Source organism: Macrosteles quadrilineatus, unplaced genomic scaffold, assembly GCF_028750875.1.
Source record: "Macrosteles quadrilineatus isolate MER2022 unplaced genomic scaffold, UCM_ALF_1.0 Scaffold_219__1_contigs__length_164744, whole genome shotgun sequence".
Taxonomy (NCBI): Eukaryota; Metazoa; Arthropoda; class Insecta; order Hemiptera; family Cicadellidae; genus Macrosteles; species Macrosteles quadrilineatus.
This window is the reverse complement of record NW_026542812.1, coordinates 140,175-164,106: the sequence shown is the minus strand read 5'-3', so window position 1 is coordinate 164,106 and position 23,932 is coordinate 140,175. Positions and strand designations below refer to the sequence as shown.

Here is a 23,932-nt window from a genome sequence, read left to right as displayed (position 1 = left end):
AAAAAAATTAGTTAATTTATACTGATAATTATATTTGGTTACAAATTATCTAATACTAATGTATAGTATGTTTGTTTCCGGTGGGGTGCTTGATGGAACGAGACCACGGAAGGAATTAAAGTACGGTAAGTCTGCACTCTACCCCTTTCTTTTAGAGAACAGTAGATATTCTTTAGTATAATAAGGTAATTCTATTCACATTTTGTCTATTACACTGCAGTTAAAAAATTCCAGTCGTAATCTTTCTATGAGAAGATGAAATGCATAAAACTGATGTAAGATCATAGTTTAGTATATTTATTTTAAAATTTTGAGCAGAAAAGGTTGTTTTAATTGCCAAAATTCATTGGAATCATTACATCATCTTTAAAGTTTCTAATCTATGGTTATAACTGATACTGATGTATGGTATGTTTGTTTCCGGTGGGTTCGGGATTCAACGAGGCGATCACACCGGGTGTTAAACAATGGTAAGTACGCCTTCTGTCCCTTTCTTTTAGAGTATAGTAGAGGTTCTTAGCCTTATATTCATGTATTACTCAAACCCTGAAGCTCAATATTGGATTGGTAACATAGACACGGCAAGTGGGTGAGAGTCCTTTGGACTGTGTCACTCAAAATTGTTGTTGTACAGGTAGATGTCGCTGAACCATCAAAGAAGAAATGTGAAGATAACCAGAGCAATACTCTTCTCTTCTACGATCCATCTACAATTTCAAATTATGACTGTAGTTTAGGCCCAACTTAAATTTTCAATGAAAAATCTAAAGAAAATTATACTCTTTAACCTAAAAAGACTAAAAAAATAAAACTACAAAAACAACAAAAATATTTTTACGTTAGGCTGTATAAACAATTGTGCGTTTTGAAATACTAAACCATAAAATATTACAGAGAACATTTTCAAGTAGGTTCGTTGTCAATTTATTTCGTATAATAGTTTTTTTTTTAGTAAAACAAAACTTTTGCATTTAAAATTCATTACTATTTACATTTATTTTATGCAGTGGTTTTTGTGAAGCCTGCCTCGGTTTCTGCCCAAATTATCTACATATCACTTATACTGTTAGTTCCTTTTAGAGTGCGGTTATAAAAAACACTAGAAATACACCCTCAAAACCCCGACACTATAGGAATTTTAGGCTCCCAATTTTTAGATTAGGGAAAAAACATACGGCAATTTCTCTTCTAGGTCCCTTGACTCCGACTTAACGTCGTGATAAGCATACACGGATTCCCCCATCGGCTTAGAAGAAAGAAAGGAAGAATGAAATACTGAAAATCTGATATGTTCCTATTTACATGGATTTCCCTCAACCATTTGAAAAGGATAACAAAGAGGAACAAGAGATAGTAAAGAAGACAATTCATTAACAAGTAATCCCAGAAGTGGACTCCTCTAAAGTAAAAATACACAGCAAAGGCAAGATTAACAACTGGAGGCTATTAAATTTGAAAATAAATGGATTTAAAATGAAGACATAGTACACCCAAGTCTAAAGAAGAACCTGAAATCTTGGAACTACAAAAAAAGGTTAATTTATCAGTGAATTTATTTTAGACTAGCTGTGTACCCGTTCTACGCACGGGGATCTTATAATATTCAGTTGAAACCTTCTTATATAAAGAACAGCAGTTGGTTTGCATATTTTAAGATATGCTGGCCAAACTATTATACATAGCTTCATTTTATGTTGTTTTTTGTTGTTCCTTTCCAGTATAAAAAAATTAGTTAATTTATACTGATAATTATATTTGGTTACAAATTATCTAATACTAATGTATAGTATGTTTGTTTCCGGTGGGGTGCTTGATGGAACGAGACCACGGAAGGAATTAAAGTACGGTAAGTCTGCACTCTACCCCTTTCTTTTAGAGAACAGTAGATATTCTTTAGTATAATAAGGTAATTCTATTCACATTTTGTCTATTACACTGCAGTTAAAAAATTCCAGTCGTAATCTTTCTATGAGAAGATGAAATGTATAAAACTGATGTAAGATCATAGTTTAGTATATTTATTTTAAAATTTTGAGCAGAAAAGGTTGTTTTAATTGCCAAAATTCATTGGAATCATTACATCATCTTTAAAGTTTCCCTGAAATCATCAAGAAAACCTGAAATCTTGGAACTACAAAAAAAGGTTAATTTATCAGTGAATTTATTTTAGATAATGTAAGACTAAATTACTTACGTAATACCCGTCACAGCTCAATAAAATATGTCTATTCAGGACATGTTTCGGTGTTAAAACACCATCGTCAGCTTCATTTTATTTCAGATATAGTGTGTAGTGTAGAAGATAAGTTACCGGTAGTCATAAACTTAAAACTATTTAACTTTGTTTAAAAATATCAAACTCTCACCCATTGCCGAACAAAACATACCTTTCCAGTATAAAAAAATTAGTTAATTTATACTGATAATTATATTTGGTTACAAATTATCTAATACTAATGTATAGTATGTTTGTTTCCGGTGGGGTGCTTGATGGAACGAGACCACGGAAGGAATTAAAGTACGGTAAGTCTGCACTCTACCCCTTTCTTTTAGAGAACAGTAGATATTCTTTAGTATAATAAGTTAATTTTATTCACATTTTGTCCATTACACTGCAGTTAAAAAATTCCAGTCGTAATCTTTCTATGAGAAGATGAAATGCATAAAACTGATGTAAGATCATAGTTTAGTATATTTATTTTAAAATTTTGAGCAGAAAAGGTTGTTTTAATTGCCAAAATTCATTGGAATCATTACATCATCTTTAAAGTTTCTAATCTATGGTTATAACTGATACTAATGTATGGTATGTTTGTTTCCGGTGGGTTCGGGATTCAACGAGGCGATCACAACGGGTGTTAAACAATGGTAAGTACGCCTTATGTCCCTTTCTTTTAGAGTATAGTAGAGGTTCTTAGCCTTATATTCATGTATTACTCAAACCCTGAAGCTCAATATTGGATTGGTAACATAGACACCAGTGGCGGCGGAACCAGGGGGTCAGGGGGGTCAGTTGACCCCCCTGAAATTTTAGGAAGGGTCAGGGGGGTCAAGGGTCAGGGGTTCATATAAAAAATTTAAAGATAAAAAGCATTCCGTACTGTATACGTTTATTTTTTCGGCCCAAGAAGAAAAGTATAAGTAGGCCTAATAACAGTTACTAAAGATAAGTACAAAGACAAACGTTCCACGATGACGTAGAAGAGATTGAACCATCTTGCCATCTTATCCATCCATAGGGACCACGATAGGGACATTGCTAAATCTATTGATGATAAGCACATTGCAAGAATGTTTGTCAATAGAGATGAAAGTCGCTGTGCAGTTTTCGGGAATTTCAAAGACTGAAGTGCAAGTTAGGGCCTACTGAAGTTTCATCAGCAGAAGTTTAAAAATCTAGTAAACTTGTAGTAGGCTAATATCTTGAGATTCTCGTGTGGGATTTTACTTATTTTAGCAATAATTCATCAAAAAGGTTTCGTATTTCTTATAGTAATTTTATGTTGTGCCAATACAATGTTTGTAATGTTTTTTGTGTAAACCATTATTTATCCCCAGTGGACACACTTACTTGGTTATACCCTACCGTCTTACTTTTGTGATTAACTATAATCAAGCAGCCAATTTTAATTTAACTTATTATTAATTCAGTTTTGAGGGGGAGGGGCAGAGCCTGCCGAAATTACGTGAACACATAAATCCCTAGGGCTTAGAGCTTGTTTACTCTTCTCTGTCGTCTGCAGCAACTCATTGCTGACAGCTTTAGTAAAATCTGGGCACCAGTACTTCATTTTATGTTTGTTTGAGATGTATGTGTATTATTTATTATAATGTTTTTACAATGAACAGAGTAGCGTCTTTGTTAAATTGTAAATTTTCTTTGTTACTGCTTGAAGAAAAATGTTCTTCAGGTAGCCTAAAAACACGTTTTAAGGCTTTTATTTTTCAAAATTTTCCCGGGGGAGCACCCCCGTACCCCCTTTGACCCCTGGGGGGTATTCCATACCCCCCAGACCCCCCGGATGTGGACCTCCACCACAAGTTTCTGACCCCCTAACAAAAATTTGCTTCCGCCGCCCCTGATAGACACGGCAAGTGGGTGAGAGTCCTTTGGACTGTGTCACTCAAAATTGTTGTTGTACAGGTAGATGTCGCTGAACCATCAAAGAAGAAATGTGAAGATAACCAGAGCAATACTCTTCTCTTCTACGATCCATCTACAATTTCAAATTATGACTGTAGTTTAGGCCCAACTTAAATTTTCAATGAAAAATCTAAAGAAAATTATACTCTTTAACCTAAAAAGACTAAAAAAATAAAACTACAAAAACAACAAAGATATTTTTACATTAGGCTGTATAAACAATTGTGCGTTTTGAAATACTAAACCATAAAATATTACAGAGAACATTTTCAAGTAGGTCCGTTGTCAATTTATTTCGTATAATAGTTTTTTTTATTGAAACAAAACTTTTGCATTTAAAATTCATTGCTATTTACATTTGTTTTATGCAGTGGTTTTTGTGAAGCCTGCCTCGGTTTCTGCCCAAATTATCTACATATCACTTATACTGTTAGTTCCTTTTAGAGTGCGGTTATAAAAAACACTAGAAATACACCCTCAAAACCCCGACACTATAGGAATTTTAGGCTCCCAATTTTTAGATTAGGGAAAAAACATACGGCAATTTCTCTTCTAGGGTCCCTTGACTCCGACTTAACGTTGTGATAAGCGTACACGGATTCCCCCATCGGCTTAGAAGAAAGAAAGGAAGAATGAAATACTGAAAATCTGATATGTTCCTATTTACATGGATTTCCCTCAACCATTTGAAAAGAATAACAAAGAGGAACAAGAGATAAGTAGTAAAGAAGACAATTCATTAACAAGTAATCCCAGAAGTGGACTCCTCTAAAGTAAAAATACACAGCAAAGGCAAGATAAACAACTGGAGGCTATTAAAATTGAAAATAAATGGATTTAAAATGAAGACATAGTACACCCAAGTCTAAAGAAGAACCTGAAATCTTGGAACTACAAAAAAAGGTTAATTTATCAGTGAATTTATTTTAGATAATGTAAGACTAAATTACTTACGTAATACCCGTCACAGCTCAATAAAATATGTCTATTCAGGACATGTTTCGGTGTTAAAACACCATCGTCAGCTTCATTTTATTTCAGATATAGTGTGTAGTGTAGAAGATAAGTTACCGGTAGTCATAAACTTAAAACTATTTAACTTTGTTTAAAAATATCAAACTCTCACCCATTGCCGAACAAAACATACCTTTCCAGTATAAAAAAATTAGTTAATTTATACTGATAATTATATTTGGTTACAAATTATCTAATACTAATGTATAGTATGTTTGTTTCCGGTGGGGTGCTTGATGGAACGAGACCACGGAAGGAATTAAAGTACGGTAAGTCTGCACTCTACCCCTTTCTTTTAGAGAACAGTAGATATTCTTTAGTATAATAAGTTAATTTTATTCACATTTTGTCTATTACACTGCAGTTAAAAAATTCCAGTCGTAATCTTTCTATGAGAAGATGAAATGCATAAAACTGATGTAAGATCATAGTTTAGTATATTTATTTTAAAATTTTGAGCAGAAAAGGTTGTTTTAATTGCCAAAATTCATTGGAATCATTACATCATCTTTAAAGTTTCTAATCTATGGTTATAACTGATACTAATGTATGGTATGTTTGTTTCCGGTGGGTTCGGGATTCAACGAGGCGATCACAACGGGTGTTAAACAATGGTAAGTACGCCTTATGTCCCTTTCTTTTAGAGTATAGTAGAGGTTCTTAGCCTTATATTCATGTATTACTCAAACCCTGAAGCTCAATATTGGATTGGTAACATAGACACGGCAAGTGGGTGAGAGTCCTTTGGACTGTGTCACTCAAAATTGTTGTTGTACAGGTAGATGTCGCTGAACCATCAAAGAAGAAATGTGAAGATAACCAGAGCAATACTCTTCTCTTCTACGATCCATCTACAATTTCAAATTATGACTGTAGTTTAGGCCCAACTTAAATTTTCAATGAAAAATCTAAAGAAAATTATACTCTTTAACCTAAAAAGACTAAAAAAATAAAACTACAAAAACAACAAAGATATTTTTACATTAGGCTGTATAAACAATTGTGCGTTTTGAAATACTAAACCATAAAATATTACAGAGAACATTTTCAAGTAGGTCCGTTGTCAATTTATTTCGTATAATAGTTTTTTTTATTGAAACAAAACTTTTGCATTTAAAATTCATTACTATTTACATTTGTTTTATGCAGTGGTTTTTGTGAAGCCTGCCTCGGTTTCTGCCCAAATTATCTACATATCACTTATACTGTTAGTTCCTTTTAGAGTGCGGTTATAAAAAACACTAGAAATACACCCTCAAAACCCCGACACTATAGGAATTTTAGGCTCCCAATTTTTAGATTAGGGAAAAAACATACGGCAATTTCTCTTCTAGGGTCCCTTGACTCCGACTTTACGTCGTGATAAGCATACACGGATTCCCCCATCGGCTTAGAAGAAAGAAAGGAAGAATGAAATACTGAAAATCTGATATGTTCCTATTTACATGGATTTCCCTCAACCATTTGAAAAGGATAACAAAGAGGAACAAGAGATAGTAAATAAGACAATTCATTAACAAGTAATCCCAGAAGTGGACTCCTCTAAAGTAAAAATACACAGCAAAGGCAAGATTAACAACTGGAGGCTATTAAAATTGAAAATAAATGGATTTAAAATGAAGACATAGTACACCCAAGTCTAAAGAAGAACCTGAAATCTTGGAACTACAAAAAAAGGTTAATTTATCAGTGAATTTATTTATTTTAGATAATGTAAGACTAAATTACTTACGTAACTCCCGTCACAGCTCAATAAAATATGTCTATTCCGGACATGTTTCGGTGTTAAAACACCATCGTCAGCTTCATTTTATTTCAGATATAGTGTGTAGTGTAGAAGATAAGTTACCGGTAGTCATAAACTTAAAACTATTTAACTTTGTTTAAAAATATCAAACTCTCACCCATTGCCGAACAAAACATACCTTTCCAGTATAAAAAAATTAGTTAATTTATACTGATAATTATATTTGGTTACAAATTATCTAATACTAATGTATAGTATGTTTGTTTCCGGTGGGGTGCTTGATGGAACGAGACCACGGAAGGAATTAAAGTACGGTAAGTCTGCACTCTACCCCTTTCTTTTAGAGAACAGTAGATATTCTTTAGTATAATAAGGTAATTCTATTCACATTTTGTCTATTACACTGCAGTTAAAAACTGGAGGCTATTAAAATTGAAAATAAATGGATTTAAAATGAAGACATAGTACACCCAAGTCTAAAGAAGAACCTGAAATCTTGGAACTACAAAAAAAGGTTAATTTATCAGTGAATTTATTTTAGATATAGTGCGTAGTGTAGAAGATAAGTTAGTCATAAACTTAAATCTTTTTAACTTTGTTTAAAAATATCAAACTCTCATCCATTGCCGAACATAACATACCTTTCCAGTACTAAAAGATTAGTTAATTTATACTGACAATTACATTTGGTATAAATCAAAATCTAATAGCCTAAAATCCTAAAATCTACAACAGTAAAAAAAACCTATGACATAAAATAATTTACAATTTGTTTCTGAACTTTATCACAATATCAAATCTATATCGCCATCTGCTCCATTAAATTCTGTTGACCATCTACCGGTACCCACGCCACAGGGGAAAACTCAAGGTTCCTAGCTGACTTTCCAACTGATGACATTTTTAGCGAATTTCCCTATAGGGAATGTAAAATACAAAAGATAGCCATTACCGTAGTACTGACGATATGAAATTTGGTATAAACGTGTAAACCTACATTTATTCGAACGAGTTCGCGAACCAGCATGATCGGACTATGGGAACAAAATGGGTAAAAATTGCTTATATACCCTAAAAACATACAATTTTGCAAATTTTTCCATATTAATTTGTAGAGCTTAAAAAAGCAAATAATTTAGTATATTGAAGAGTTATTATGCACCTAATAGTTACGGAGGAAATTCTAAAAAATAGTCAATTTAAAATTCCCATGTTTTTTTATGGAGAATAAGTAAAATCTTGTTTATGAACATATGTTGATCAAATTTGGAAAATGTATTCATTTCATACTAAACTAAGTTACTAACATTTCACACAAAAAAAACACCTTTTTATCCTCCCTGTTGCAGCAAACCTAAGTACTTAGGTTAAGCCATTGTTATTTAAATGGGGAATTAATGTGATATTTTTAAGAAGATATTTTTGAGTAAATCCAAGGCAGATTGAAATTCGCTTAGTCTGCAGGTTTGCTGCGGCGGGGGGATTTTATTATGGTTCCGGTTATCCCAGGTTTTGGTTTAACAGAGTGAGGTTAAAAGGGATTTTAATGTGATTCCAAGTCTGTTTAAATTAGAAACTGGTGTAATATACATTTACTTAAAATTGTTTTCAGGTTGATTCTATTTAAACCCAAAAATCGCTAGTCACACTCCTAACTTACCTTATAGTTATGTGGTATTACTGGAGACACCTGTCTACATGTTAGTTTGATGCCGTGTTCTGGAATGTTGTATTCAGTCCAGGACCTGGGATAGAGTGCTGTGTACCTGGCCTGGTCCCCGGGGAAGCCCCACTTCCAGGAACGCAGCTTCCCCCCTTCAGCACCACTAAACATACGATTGTCCAGTCAGTAGCTTTGTGTTGGTTAGAAAATGGACTCGGCTGTCCATGATCATTGGGCTTTTAATGGTCCATGCTATAAAACCAGTTAACAAATTATCTTGATAGTCAAATGGTTATAGTGCTCCTGGGTGACATTTAAGATGTGTCATGTCTAAATAGCTCTTTAAACCTTGCTACAATGGTGTGCTAAAATAATTTAATCAATTGGTGTTAATTTAAATCTGGAAAACTGTATGAAAAAGATCAATCAAGAGACAAAAGTCCCGTTTCATCCCGCATCCTGTTTTAATCCCACACATGGCCTAAAAATACTGTTTTCGGGATTCCCACAGAAACACTGGCCTATTCCCTTTTTTTATTCACGTATATTGGTTGAATTCTATTTTCTTTTAATCAACCAACAAAAAATCAATTGATTGTGTAGTTTTACCTCAAAGTTGACAAGACCTGTTGGTAGACAACTTTTCCCTCAGGGTTCTGGATTGTGACGATGAACTGGTTTGCATCCACTGAATGGTACTCGTAGAAACCTGGCTGCATCTGGTATCGGCAAAACTCCCCTCGGAAACTTCTGCCGATCGTCCCTCCACCGATCCCTCCCAGGGGTACTCCTGTGGAAACACTTGCTTTTAATACTTCCTATACTTCAACAGTCGAAGAGAGGAATTTTGACTAAAGGCGTCTTTAGCAACCAAAGTAACGTGACGTCCAGGATTCTTTTTAAACCCCTGTACTTTTACAGTCTTTCCATTATATTAATGTTTCTGTTTAATGGAACAATTTTTTATAGTCATCAAAATGTATATAAGCATTCAATTTGGTTGTTTTTCAACTCAATTGGGTGATCCATATCAGAGATATTAAAGGTATAACTCACACACACATAATTTTTTCCTCGACGCCATGTCGATCACCTGCTCTTGTTGCAAAACACTCTCACAACCATTGATATAAAAAACAGTATCTATATATTTATAGACAAGCTCGTTTCTTTAAACCTTTTTTTCTTGGCTCGTGTGCATAGCAGGAAAAATCTATACATATTTTTAGAAAGGTATTTGCCTTTAGATGTGCAGAATACCTTTATAACTTAAAATAGGCTCGAAAATAAGCAAAAAACCTTCATTTAAACTTTAAATAAATTAACATGGGCCTTATGGGTTTCCATGCGAGTGACGAAATATAAACAGAAAATCAAAACAAATTGATGAAATTCTAATCACATGTTTTATTTACAGGGTGGGGTGAAAATAGAGTAGTCTGTACATTATATATTTTTGGTTGAGCTTTTGACCACCCGACGACCTCTAGTTTATATCAATGAAAACCGCACCAAAACTTTGACTAAGGTGCCTTGACTTGCCAAGCATTCTACTGTAGGCCTATGTGTTCACTTAGCAACAATGCAATTGGAGTGACTTACCTCGCCTCGATTGTTGCATTATGCTGCCTGCTTTAAATCTGTCTCTCACTTCCAGTGAATTAATAATTAATCCATCTTAAAGGATTATTTTTAAATATTGGTTTGGATTGTTTATCTATCTGAAGGTCACAGGTTTGATCTTGAGGATCAATTTCTGACCCAGTTGTCTTAATTCACTGGATTAATATTACAAGGTGCTTTCAATATATTATCTTGGCATTTGACAGTCACCAGACCATGGTTTGGAACTTCCATTTTTATGTCTTTGAAATACCTTTGACATTATATGGTAAAAACTGAATTGAACCTTAAGACAAAAGTAAGAATGTCAATCTAATATTATGTATTCTTACATCTTTCTAAGCAAGGGAGCACGACAAGTTCGGAAAATAATAGTCGCAACACTTTTTTTACTGTCCCACAAACATTAATTAATACAAACAATTTGATAAAATATTTTATCATTTTGAAAGTAATCAACCAACCATAGATAATTTGTGTCAAAGTAATGTAAAACCAAACTATTAAAAACTGAATTTATATTAGGTCTATATTAAATATTTAATCTTTTGGGGTAAACTAGTTTGGCAGATAACATTGTGAATTGTTCCAAAGCTAACTAATCTTATCATTTCAATAGTGTTTTTTCAGTTTGATAGTATTGTTATGCATAATCAGTCATTTGCATGATACTTACTCATCTTTTGGATATTTTATGCCCATAATATGTTCTTTTATATATAATGTTACTTTCATGTTAATTGGCCTAGACTTTATAAAATATGCAACGACTCATTGTACCAATCACTAATTGCACCAATCGTTAACAATTAAATCGGTAAACAGCTGATTAGTTGAAATTCAACGCATTACAATTTTACTTCTTCTTTCACAATCCTTGAACCTAATTGGTCTGTTACCCCGTATTGTTAAGTTAAACTATGCTGTTAAGTAAGTAAACAATGCTGTTGTGTGAAAATTTTCAATTCTAAGTACTGAACTGAAACTGCTACTTAAAAAACGGTCGTAAAACAAAAATGCAGGACGGTTTGCTATAATTAAATCAGCACAATCTTTTGAGAAGTAGGCCTATACTACAATATACAAGTCCATAAGTTGTTTTGTTACAAATAGGGAAGAATAAATTTGTTTCAAGAATGATAAACAAACATCAGAATGTTAGTGTTGGATGCTGGGCATATTTCAACCCAAATAAAAATTAAGTTGATTGAAACGTCTAGTTTAGTGTTAGTAACTGACCAACACCAGCTATATCAAAGTGTGTACCACTCTTCAAAGCCCTTTGATCGAAGCCAGCTGATACCAGTTACCATCAAAAATCTACTGACTTTTGTCACAGCTGACCAGATGTGGAAGTGACATGAGCATTCGGCTAGTTTATAAACCAATCAGCCTTTAGAATTTATTTTATATATCTTCGCCCAAACTGTTAAAATTTAAGGAAGTGTTACAACAAATTTCACAAAGTTTAAAATAAAACTAGTGTACCTGTTGATCAAAATCGAGCAATTGTCAAGTAAGTATTTGTAACGTGCCGTTTTTCCCGCTCGGAATATATGCGCTATTCCGTAGTTAAAGCGGGAAAGACGTCACCAACTCTTGCCAGCGGATCGCTCAAGTCGGCGTGCTGGGAAGTTTCAGATAAAAATAATTTATTTGATTTACTTAACAACCTAGCACAGGTACAGATTTGTATATACGCAAAAATGTAGTGTGAATCAGGTGTGAACTCAGTACCGGTAACCAACAACGCTTCAGTACCATCATCATCGTTCACACCTGGGAACAGCTAATTAAATTAAATTTAAAAATAATGAAAACCCGTTCAATGAAATTTTGAAACAATTTAATGTTGCAGTTTCGTCAACCTCAACACTTAAGAATATTACTTAGCTGAATATACTTAGCGTGCTCCACCCGACCTCGTGTTTGCACGACCTGCAGAGACGGGTTCAACTTTGCCCGCTTTGCCGCAGCAGTTCAACACCTACTGAATATCCCGGCAAAATATCCGCTAAAACACAACGCCAAGACAGCCGACTAGTGGTACAGGTTATGTTGTTAATGTTGTTATTCATCTGCGCCGACTGTGAAATTATACGGCGGAACATTAAGATCATCGCTGATTCAAACAAAGCGTATAATTTCCACCCGTGATGTGTAGCTTAGTGTCCGACAAAGTGTATGCATGTTATGTACGCGATATTGTATTTGTGATCGCGGTTCACCACCCTAGCCTAAACAACAACTTTGACCGTACTTCCCAAAGGTGTATATTAGGTATGGGGGTTACACGGAAACGGTTTATCACTCGTTTTGTACACAACGATGCTATACTGTGACTTGTGAATCTCAACAATAGTGTCTTTAGTGATTTTGCCAAAAGTGAGGTTATCCCTACTTCAACCCTAGGATAGGCCTAAAACAGCCTATTTACCTTACCATGATAGGTTTACCACTATCACCAACCAGGTAAGGAATAGGCCTACTGATAATTAAATAATAAATAGAAAAACTTAACCCCTCTATAATTTTGACCCATTACATATTATACAGAAGTTATTTTAAAACTACAGTAATAACAGTCATAATTTTTTATAAGTTTAAAAGACCCGAATAAATGCTTATGTAACTAATTTAAATACTCACGCAATTTAATATTGCTTTGAAATAATAAACGCTTCTTATAAAAATATTTTAGCATTTTTTGGACCCGGCCTTATTTTTTAGTGTTTTCTACAAATGTTTCCCGACTTAAAGCTGTTACCAGTAAACATTTCTTGCGTGTATATTTTATCTGACTTTAGGTAGGTTTACTTTACCACTGTCACAACATAATGTGTATATTCTTTGTGTATATTCTTTGTTTTTTTTTTTTTACTTCCAAAATAAGTTGCCTAGCATAACTGACAGAAATTATTCATCTCCCCAAGTGATTGTGTACCTGGATTCAATACTGTGAGACCAGGCCTCTCCTCTACTCTTCTCATACGTATAAGATTTCCTATAATTGTCTCCTCCTCTTGTCTTACTAATATTATAAATCTGAAAGTTTGTGAGTTTGTGTGTATGTTTGTGTGTGTGTTTGTGTGTGTGTTGCTCAATCACGCATAAACTACTGGACGGATTGGGCTGAAATTTGGCATGATGATAGCTCACATTCCCGATTAACATTAAAGCATATTCTTATCTCAAAAACCCTTTCGGGCTCCGCCCCAGTGGCTCTGTAGTTCCCCATGTTAATCTTATGATTTTTCATATTTAAAAGGAATTAATGAATCTTAACAGCTGTTTCAATTAAACAAGTTGGTTCTGTTCTATGATGTTCAATAGCATAAAAGTTAAAAGGATTACCAACAGGGTGCAGCACTATTAATTTTTTTAATATATGACAACAGCTAATTTCCAACCAAAAGGTGAGTGAGCGTAGCGAACGAACTTCAACCTGGAGGCGAGTTAGCGTAGCGAACGAGCTAACCTGAAGGCAAGTGAGCGCAGCGAACGAGCTCCAACCTAAAGGTGAGTGAGCGTAGCGAACGAACTTCAACCAGGGCGTGAATGAGCCATGCGAATACTTATGAAGTTAAACGGGGCGAAGCCCGCGGGTACAGCTAGTTTTCAATATTTCTACTTTAAGCTTAAGAAATTGCCTGTTATTCCAACAAAACTGATTGACTGTTTAGATTTGTCTATAACCTCCTAAATATTACAAACATCAATATTTACTCCCAAAAGCTTGTGAGTTTCTTTTTATATACAGCTGTTTTTGTTTTTAAATTTGTTTTCAATGTAATTCTTATAGGGAAAATGTGACCTTTGAGAGCGTATCGTGCCCATAAGGGTAAAAGTTTTAAGATTCTAAAACCTTTATGCAAAACTATCAAATTGAGACGAATTATTTGACACCTCAAACATTAAAATCTGTCCAGAAATAACGGAGGAGTTTTGTTCACAAAAAACAGCCCTCACGTATTAATATAACAGAAGATGGTAGGGAATCACTTACCACTCCACTGCTTTGACGTAATCGGCCACACAAAGTCCATTATCGGTCGACGTCCTTTCCACCACACTTTCAGGCAATACCACAGATATCTAATAGAACATTACATATTATTCAATAATAAAAGTAGCTTACATACTTTTTACATTTTAGCCCACTATTTCTATTCAACTTTATAGTGCAGTGGAGTCTCGGCATGCGATCAGACCTGTATTATGTGACGACCGTTTACCACAAATTAGTTAGTAGGCCTACTTAAATGTATTTTTGTCCGTTATTGTGTTTTGTACATGTGTGTCGGAAAGACTGTGACGTGACCATTATGGTTTATACAATTTGTTTGTAAGATTTAACAATGACGCATTGAAGTCAAAACACGTGTAATCCTATTTTTGGACTACATGGATCACTTGGCGATTAAGGTAATGCAACTACATATATATAAAATTTATAGAAGAGGAGATAATAATTTAATGAGGAAAGGGTGGAATGGATACAGTTATAATCAAAGTTCAATTCGAGAGAAAAGTAGCGACGGTCAATAAAAACACAAAATCAATGAGTAATAAATAACCATACAAACTCAACAATAATAAACGGTAACTGAACATCAACATCATTACAACAAAATATCTATTGTTCTAACAAAATATTTTTTTTTCAAGGGAATCAAAGGCCTGAATTGTAAAGGAGAGGTGTTTAAACTACAACTGGGCTTCAGTTCTGATAGGCTATATTGTAGAAATCAAACACTAGTTAAAATTACACATAACAACTAACCTGTGACACTTTTGATTCAATATAAACTTACCGGAACAAAAGTGGGACAAAAGGCCAGATCTGATGTAACTTTGGCTTCATCTTTTGGTTTTGTTTTTCAGGAAAAACATGATCCAGTTTAACGCTCCATCCGTAGGAGGGCACTTGAGAAAATTTGCTGTCCATTGTAATGACTTAAGGATGCTGTAATTAAACAAAAGATTTAGGCGATAGGCCTGATGCACATTTATCTTACTACCTTCACATCGTTTCAAAGAAGGATTAGAAAAAAGACTAACAGCCACTGGAATGTTGGTTTTCCATTCACTGGAACACCAAGTTCTGACTATTTGTTCTATCATTTTTAAATTGTGCATTTTAATGTGTGTTTATAAGAGCATTGTGAATAGCTCGGTTTCAGCCACACTTATTAGCATTGGATTTAACTTAAAACAAATTTACATAATATTCACATCTTCAATTACGATCTTTTACCTGCATATAAACAAAGGACAAAAATGTTTCAACCAACTCCCAGATCAGTTGAAAATATTCAAAACATAAACGGCTTTAAAAATAAACTTAAAGACTTCTTCGTAACAAGACCTTTCTACAAAATAAATGATTTCTTTGAGGCTGTTCAAGATGATGTGAAGAACAGAAATAAATCCGGACGAGCCCCCTTTCTTAAGGAGAGCGGAGGCGAACACCCACAAGTAACAAGTATATATATATAAGAGCATATCGAGTGAGTTGTAAAATGTAAACAAGGAGACTTCTCAGAGCACACTGCTCCCTCTGCCTAAAAATTGACTAATTTACCGGTAAGTTGTTTTAGTGACAACTTAACGGTAAGTTACCTATGGTAAGTTATTATATTTGCTAAGATTACCAAACTAGAATAGGCTACTTGATTTAATTAACAAATAGAGCTAAAAAATGCACGATTGCCTTAGTACCTATACTACAGAAAACAAGAAAAACACATGATACAAATAACAATTATTGCCAAAAAATATGATTTATTGAGCTAGCACAATGTAAAAATATAATGGAAAATTACTGAGAGCATTTTATTAGTAGCCTGGAGGAGTTTTTGGTTGTGATACCCATTCAAGGAAAACTGATCCTTAAAAAACCAAATAATGTAGGCTACATTTAGGTTATCATTTTTTTCCTTTACCGGTAATTCTAAACCACTACATACATTTATTATATTATCTATTGTCAAAAATATGTCATGATGTTAACGCACCACACCAATGTTAGCCATAAAAATGTTCATACATAGGCCTATTGTTTTCTTAGCATTTTATAGCATATTAGCATGTTATTGTAAATGGTTGTTACCGTCAAATAAATAAATAAATAAAATAAAATAAAACATAAAGTAGGCCTTCTAGGGAAGATTCTCTATCTGACACGCATACTTTCTCCCATTAGCTTGTCAATAACATTTATCATAAGGTGGTAGGAACTAATTTAGTCTATAGGAAGAATCACAAAAGTTGCAATAACTTTTGAACCATGTTTGTTACAGCAATGGGGGTGGCACTATAAGGACCATAACACATTTATTTGAATTAAGACCAAATTATTTCCTAAAATTCAACTTTTTGTTATTTTATAGGTTTTTTTATGGGAAAATAATATAAGTTCCAATAACTTAACTCTTGAACCATAATTTTTACAGAAATCGGTTTTACCATTTTGTTTATAATTTATAAGTAACGGTAACATAATAATATTGATCAAAACCGTGTTTTCATTAAATCCAATTTTTGAGTTTTTTATGTGAAAATGGCATAAGTTAAGTAGCCTAACAATAACTTTTGAACCATATTTTTTACGGAAATAGAATTGGTACCTCCCATTTTTTCAGAATTTATAGCACTATAACTTAAGTTAACATAGGTCTAACTTATATACTAAATTTTTATCAAAATCGTTCAGCCCATTTACGAGAAAATCTGATTTTCCCGTTACGGTATTTTATGGGTTTTATGGAAAAATCACCATTAAAAATAAAAAATTTTTAAATGAAAAATCGCCTGGAGATAGGCCTACAATGGGTTAGTGCCTACAGTACATACCAGATTTCCTCAAAATCGGACTACAGGTATACAGGTATTACAGATATGTAACTCTGTAAAAGAATAACACCCTGTATCCTGTAGGTTAACCCACAACATGCCATTCCAGCTAGGCCTATTTCTTCCAAGAAGTAAACTATAGGCCTACTAGGCAGTGTTTCCATTCGCGGGATTACCTATTATCCCGAAAACGGGATTTTTAGACCTTGAGCGGGATTAAAACGGGATGCGGGATAAAACGGGATTTTCGGCTGTGACAACTATTTTTATTTTTTTTCTACTCAATTTTAGAGAAAAACTAACTCAAATTGTTTAAATACTGTAGCAAAATATAATAGTGATGTTTAAACAACTTACAAAAATGATACGTAAAGTTTGATACTAGGAATTGTACCAAAAAAATCATGCGGGATAAAACGGGATTTTTCACCGATATAAAAGCGGGATAAAACGGGATTTTTCGACCCTGTAAGCGGGATTATTTTTTTGGTCGTGTGGAAACACTGCTACTAGGCATAGTTAAATGGTTAATTATTATACAGTTACAAATTCAAAATGTCTGAGGATCAGTGATAGTTATAAGTTATAGGCTGTAGTGGCCTACCTAAGATAATCTATTTTTCAACAAACTATGTTGGTTTGGGTGTAATAATGGAGGGGTTCAGTTCTAGATACTTGGAGTCTACATATGTATGCCATTGTATAGGTACTTCATGTCTCATATCTAAGTTGTGACGATTGTCAATACACTGTATTTATGTATTTCATGACAACAAATATTCTTGATTCTAGGGACCGGCAAATAGGTTAAACAAAAATACAAAAAGACTCAGTCTAAGTAGGCCTAGATAAGTTTTAAGTTTAAAATATTAAAATAAAAAAAAATATATATTTACAGTTTACTTAAGAGGTCTTAATAGCCTACTTCATAAAGTTTACAAATCTAGGCCTAATCTTCAACAGATAGATTTCAAAGTTAGACAAACTGATAAAGCGAAATTTTACTTACCAAATTAATGAATGTACTATTTTTAATAAAAAAAGATCTTATAATATAATCCTAGTCCTCTAGATCTAGACTATATGAGTACTATCACATAGACTAGACTTTACTTAAGAAAGAGTTAGTTATTGTATTTTGTTATGTTCGGTTCATGTTCATTTCATAAACAAGGTTGCCATTTTTTTATCAATACGCTATTTTTATCAATAAAAAAAAACAAAGTCAACGTCAACAGCATAACTATTCAGCTGACTAAATCCAGTGATTTGAGTAAGCTAGTAAGCAATGCTGCATGTACCTTTGAATATAGGACAGTAGTGGGTTTTGTAAGAGTAGATTATATTCTCGCAACCAATTCTTTGACCCGCTATAAAATCTCATACAATTTCATAATATTGCAATTCTCTAGTCTGCAGCCAAAATTACAAAAATAATTCAAATATAAAATTCTTGTTAGGTGTTGTGTCTAAAAAATAAAACTATCTGTTCCAGATATTTGGCGATGAAGGCCTATCATTCACTTGTATAATAAAACCGATAATTTAATAATTATTAATTACCAACTGCTGTAAAATAATTTATTGGTTCCATTACACAAAGCCACATGGCATTTATTGAAGCCTGTCAGAAAGCAGAAAGAAGTATCCATCCAGCCATATCCAAAGACCAAAATTCAACTGTCTGTCAAGTGTCAATTGTCAATTAAATTATAGTTTTAGGTTATGTTTCTGGTAGGAAAACGTGTTTATATTCAAATATGTAATCCTTCTAATTTAATATTTACATATCGGTTGCAGAATACTTTGAAACACTTTTTATTCTGACGATCTTACATTTAATAAGCCTAAACATGCCTAAAGTTAAAACAGAAAAGAAATCAAGAACACACCAAGAAGTTGCCAAGCAAGGTAGGATTTTGTTTTTGGCATAGGCAAGAATAAATAGTCTTAGTTAATAATAATATGTTTATTAAATATGCATGTTGAAATAAGTGACACACCTATGACATACAAATTTTGATATTTTATAGGCATAGGCTATTATTTTATCTTGGCGATATTCAGTACCTACAACAATGTAATTTATTGGAAAATTTTCTCATGCGGGAACGCTCACCATCATCTCGGGAAAACCAAATGGTGCCTATTAAAATACAGGGGTTTTTGAAAAGTATAAGCGTATCAGGAACGCTGTTCCCATGCGTTCCCGCACTCCTACACCACTGGCGATATGTAGGCCTACAAATAATTGGATTTAAGTCTTGAAGGAGGGCTCAAGCCCCCCCCCAACCATATTATTGGCCGCCCATGGCTAGTGACATAGTTTATGTAACATAATGCTGCCAGTTCTGCTTACAAATAAATTTGCTTTGCCAATTCTAAGCTAATATACATTATTTTTTATTCTTGAATGGTTTTGATATCCAAACTAGTACGCCAAAGTTTACCTTATGTTTTCATGTTCACTGGAGATAACTTGAATGTTTCTTGTTTTAAAGGTATCCTATTCAACAAAGGATTTGGGCAACACATATTGAAAAACCCATTAGTAATTCAAGGAATGGTAGATAAATCTGCTGTTCGATCCACAGACATTGTCTTGGAAATAGGGCCTGGAACAGGTAACATGACCGTGAGGCTCCTAGAGAAAGCAAAAAAAGTTATCGCCTGTGAAATTGATACAAGGTAACTAGCATAAGTTCGTTTTAATCAATTAATTAATGTGGTTTGTCAGACCTGAGATTTCTCCTCAAACGGGTAAAACTTAGTTCATTTTTTGTTGTTGCAAGTCTCGAATAGGTAAAATAAGTGAATAGGTGATAAACTCTGTGATATTAGCTGTACCGGTAGACATTTCTTTTCTTCTTAGACTTCAATTTGAAAACTGCTCTGTATGAAAAATATTTGATTCTTCCAATATTGTAATATATCTACTGGAAATAAACATTTCTTATGTCTTATGTGTACAGCTCGTGACATGTAAGCTAGCACTTGACCAATGCTTACTAGCATCTGGTTCAAAAAATTATGTGCCGTCATGCGGGCTGCGTTAACTGACCCACATGAAGGCGCTCAAGTACATGAAACACGGGTAGGTCAACCCAGTGAGTCAGAAGAAATGTTTGCAGAAACGGTTATGGGACATAGTACCGTAATTTTCCTCAGTTTAGATGTATGACAAATAAGGTTACCTTTGCCTGACTAAGATAAAAGTGTGATTACTCAAGTCTTGGCAATTAGCATCACCTCTTTTTACTGGTCTAATGTATGAATCGTCATTAAAGATAGGATGAAAGCTGTTAGGATGAAGGCCCGAGTGCCGCCTTACATGTCACAAGCTGTAGTGTTGTTTGAAACAAATTAGCCCTCTTAGTTATTTCAAATTCAGGAGCATATCAAATAATGAAAGATAAAATTTACTGATGTTATAAATATTATTTGTCCAGTGATAGTTTTAAAGTCGAGGGTTTTACGAAGTTTGCTCATAAAACTTTTCTTTCTACTAGGTAGCTAACCTTTTTGGTGCTGCAGCGTAATACTAACCCAAACCCCAAATGGAAGTTTTTCATTCATCGTTCTCATGCTAGAATCAAATATCCTAATTGTAACTCACAACTTTTTGACTAACGACACAAACTCAGGTCATAAAGAATCTTGAACCGTGCCTTTAGGAGTTTATTAAGTCTAAATTAAATCAGCTGTTAAAAAAATTACATATTACTTATCATCATAATACTTTGGATAGGTAATGTATTTTTTAACTATTTAGTATTAAAACTTTGTGTGACAAAACATAATATTGCCATGTAATTCCTTTCCGAGACATGAAATCGAAGAATTGGTAGACTAACAATAATTATCCTTAGGCTTAGAATAAAAGCTTGTTAATGCCAGGTTTTACAAACACTTGTTTTGCAGGTTAGTCGCTGAGCTCCAGAAGCGTGTCCAAGGTACTCCGTACCAGTCTCAGCTGCAGATCTTGGTCGGAGATGTGCTTAAGACGGAACTTCCATTTTTCAACATCTGCGTGGCTAATATTCCCTACCAGATCTCGTCACCACTGGTGTTCAAGCTGCTCTTACATCGGCCGTTTTTCCGCTGTGCAGTGTTGATGGTTCAGCGAGAGTTTGCCCAGCGTCTTGTCGCCAAGCCAGGAGACAAGCTGTACTGTCGTTTGTCTATCAACACTCAGCTCCTTGCCCGAGTGGATATTTTGATGAAGGTACCGTGGCCTAAGTATATACACTATGTGCTCGGCACTGAAGTTATCCATTTAAGATTTATTTAAATAGTGGAACTATGTTAGATGTTGCATCATAAATTTTGTTGTATAGAGGTTGGCGGCATCTTTTAACCTTGCATTTGCAGTCCACATAGGCCTGTGCATGGGGTGTCTTTAGCAAATCAAGAAGCAAGATGTAAGCCGGTACACCACAAGGGTGAAATGTACTGATAAGATAAAAAAAATGGCCCCAAGTACGTAGTTCCACTGAATTACCTGATAACTACCTAACACAAAAGCAGTTTAAAATCCCTTGGAATATAAAGAACATTATTACTTAACAGCACAAACCTTGATAAGTAGACAAAGTAAGTGTTTAGAATTGCTTTCGAAGTCTTAGTATAGTTCCAAAATGTGTCAAAAATCTCATAAATTAATATATCTACCACAGGTTGGCAAAAACAATTTTCGACCACCACCCAAGGTTGAATCGAGCGTAGTGCGGATTGAACCCAGAAACCCTCCCCCACCAATCAACTTCAAAGAGTGGGACGGCCTGACGAGAATAGTTTTTGTGCGGAAAAACAAGTCACTTAGAGCAGCTTTCAAACAGAGCGTGGTGTTAACTACGTTGGAAAAGAACTACAAAGCACACTGTTCTTTGAGCAATCAGGTAATATATTTTTTTAATTGTACATATAATTTACAGATGTATAAAAGCATAACCATTGAGTGGACATCCCATCAATATGAACCAACTGTAGTAAATATTTTATTGAAATAAAACAGTAAGTCAAATTATTTGCTTCTGTTTGTGCTCATAATGTTAAATTTTTCTCTTTAACTTTTTGTTGGTATTTCTATGTTATATTTCTACTCATTCTTGCATACAACATGCTTAACTTGAAGTCTTGTATTGAAGGTGTTATATTATTTTTTCCATCTTATTTGATTGCGAAGGGAAAATACTAAACCAAATGTTTAAGCTCAAATCAAAAACTTTGTATTTTCAAGGTTTAAGAAGTGTTAAGTAAAACTTAAAACCATAGACAAAAAGAATTAGATGTAGACCGACAGCAGTGCTGCGGTTAGTTCTGGCATCCATCGTTAGGAGTGCCATGTAGTTACGTAGCGTGTGCGCTGTAACTACACGGCACTCTTAGTGGTGGACGCCAGAACATATGCTACAGCACTGCTGTCTGTCTATTTAATTCTATTTGTCTATGATAAAACATAATAATTGTTACACATGACTAGGTTGATAAATAAAAACATACGTATTTCATTCCCAAAAATGCTGTAGAATATTCTCATCTAGGAATATCCTATCATATTTTAGAAAATGTACAGACAAAATAAAATTTACAAACTAAACTCTTATGATTTTTTAGGAAATTGCTGCAGATTTTGATATCAAACAGTACGTAGATGACATATTAGCGGAAAGTGGCTTTGCTGAAAAAAGAGCGAGAACCATGGACGTAGACGACTTTCTTATGTAAGTTTCAAACTTCTTCAGCCAGTCAGCTTGAGAAAGATCTAAATCTGAACAATTTTAAAATTCACATTGTACCTGAACATGTTTAAGTAATTTTTTATAACAAAGAAGATATCTTCTTCATAACACCAATCCAAGGTGCGAAGCCACTGTGATTCAGCCTTGCTCTGTCCATGCAGGCTGACCAATCCTCCAAGTGCCATCACGGGCAACTATTTGATTCGTAGTTAACTACCTTGGATTGAATGTCATCCATTTAAATCTCCAATATCTACATCTACCTGTTCAGTAAAGCCTATTGAGCAAAGTTAATTGCTTCCATGAGAGGCTCATTCCACTTTCTGGTGTAATTTCTTCAGGATAATGTTCTGAAAGTACAATGATTTAAATATTAAAAAATCTAAACTTGTCTCAAATAGCCTATTCGTATAATCTTTGGTTTGATAGTTTAATTAGTTCCACATAATATTCATTGCTTTCCCTTAAGACTATTTAATCTGAAGCTCATACAAATTTAAAAACTAGGTTTTCAGGGTTTTTAGTGAGGATGCAGACACACCTGAATAGGTTAATAGGAACGAGTCCAAACTGGCACAAGAAACACAAAACTGTTACATATAATCAAAACCTTAGAATATTTCACTGTCACTGACAACATTTTCTACCAAGGATGAGCTAGTTTTTCAGGTCTGATAAATTCCTGTTTAAATAAATTTGCCGTGGCTAATTACCTATCTGGCCTGAGAAACTCATTCTTTGTTTAAAATGTTGTCAGTGACAGTGAAATATTACAATGTTTTAAATATATACAAACCAGTTTGCATTCTCTTCCATTCAGGTAAGCAGCTATCATATCTAAAAACAGTAAAAACCTAGGACATTGTGCTCTGTTACATCCTTAAATTTAAAAAAACCTAGTCTGTGTTCAGCATGATTGCTTATTTATTTATCTTTTACTGGTTTCAGGGTTCTCCACGCGTTCAACGTCAAAGGCATACACTTTGCTGGTTGTTGAAACAGGTTTTCATCAAATCTTGTACAAAGTCTTAGGTTAAGTGACAATAAATAATAAATACTTTTACAATTTTGAAAACTCATTTCCCTTTCAATCATACAACTCTTTGAGTAGGCTTAATGTAAGGCAAGATGTATTTCAGGAAATT

At 34.0% G+C, this 23,932-nt stretch overlaps 2 protein-coding genes across 2 annotated transcripts; one reads left to right on the top strand and one right to left on the bottom strand.

The window, feature by feature from the left end:
• Positions 1–8,565: 8,565 nt before the first annotated feature.
• LOC128982356 (non-lysosomal glucosylceramidase-like) lies at positions 8,566–18,169 on the bottom strand (the record flags this gene model as incomplete). Its single annotated transcript, XM_054401318.1, has 5 exons — positions 18,056–18,169; positions 15,006–15,157; positions 14,198–14,286; positions 9,178–9,358; positions 8,566–8,731 (listed from the first exon to the last, which is right to left on the bottom strand). Coding segments are annotated over exons 2-5 (570 nt in total), but the record flags the coding sequence as incomplete, so codon positions are not given.
• Positions 18,170–18,759: 590 nt separating this feature from the next.
• LOC128982364 (probable dimethyladenosine transferase) lies at positions 18,760–23,853 on the top strand. Its single transcript, XM_054401322.1, has 6 exons — positions 18,760–18,957; positions 19,548–19,734; positions 20,968–21,271; positions 21,723–21,944; positions 22,663–22,769; positions 23,736–23,853. Exons 1-6 carry the CDS (start codon positions 18,900–18,902, stop codon positions 23,782–23,784), a joined length of 927 nt encoding a protein of 308 aa, XP_054257297.1. The 5' UTR covers positions 18,760–18,899; the 3' UTR covers positions 23,785–23,853.
• Positions 23,854–23,932: the final 79 nt, after the last annotated feature.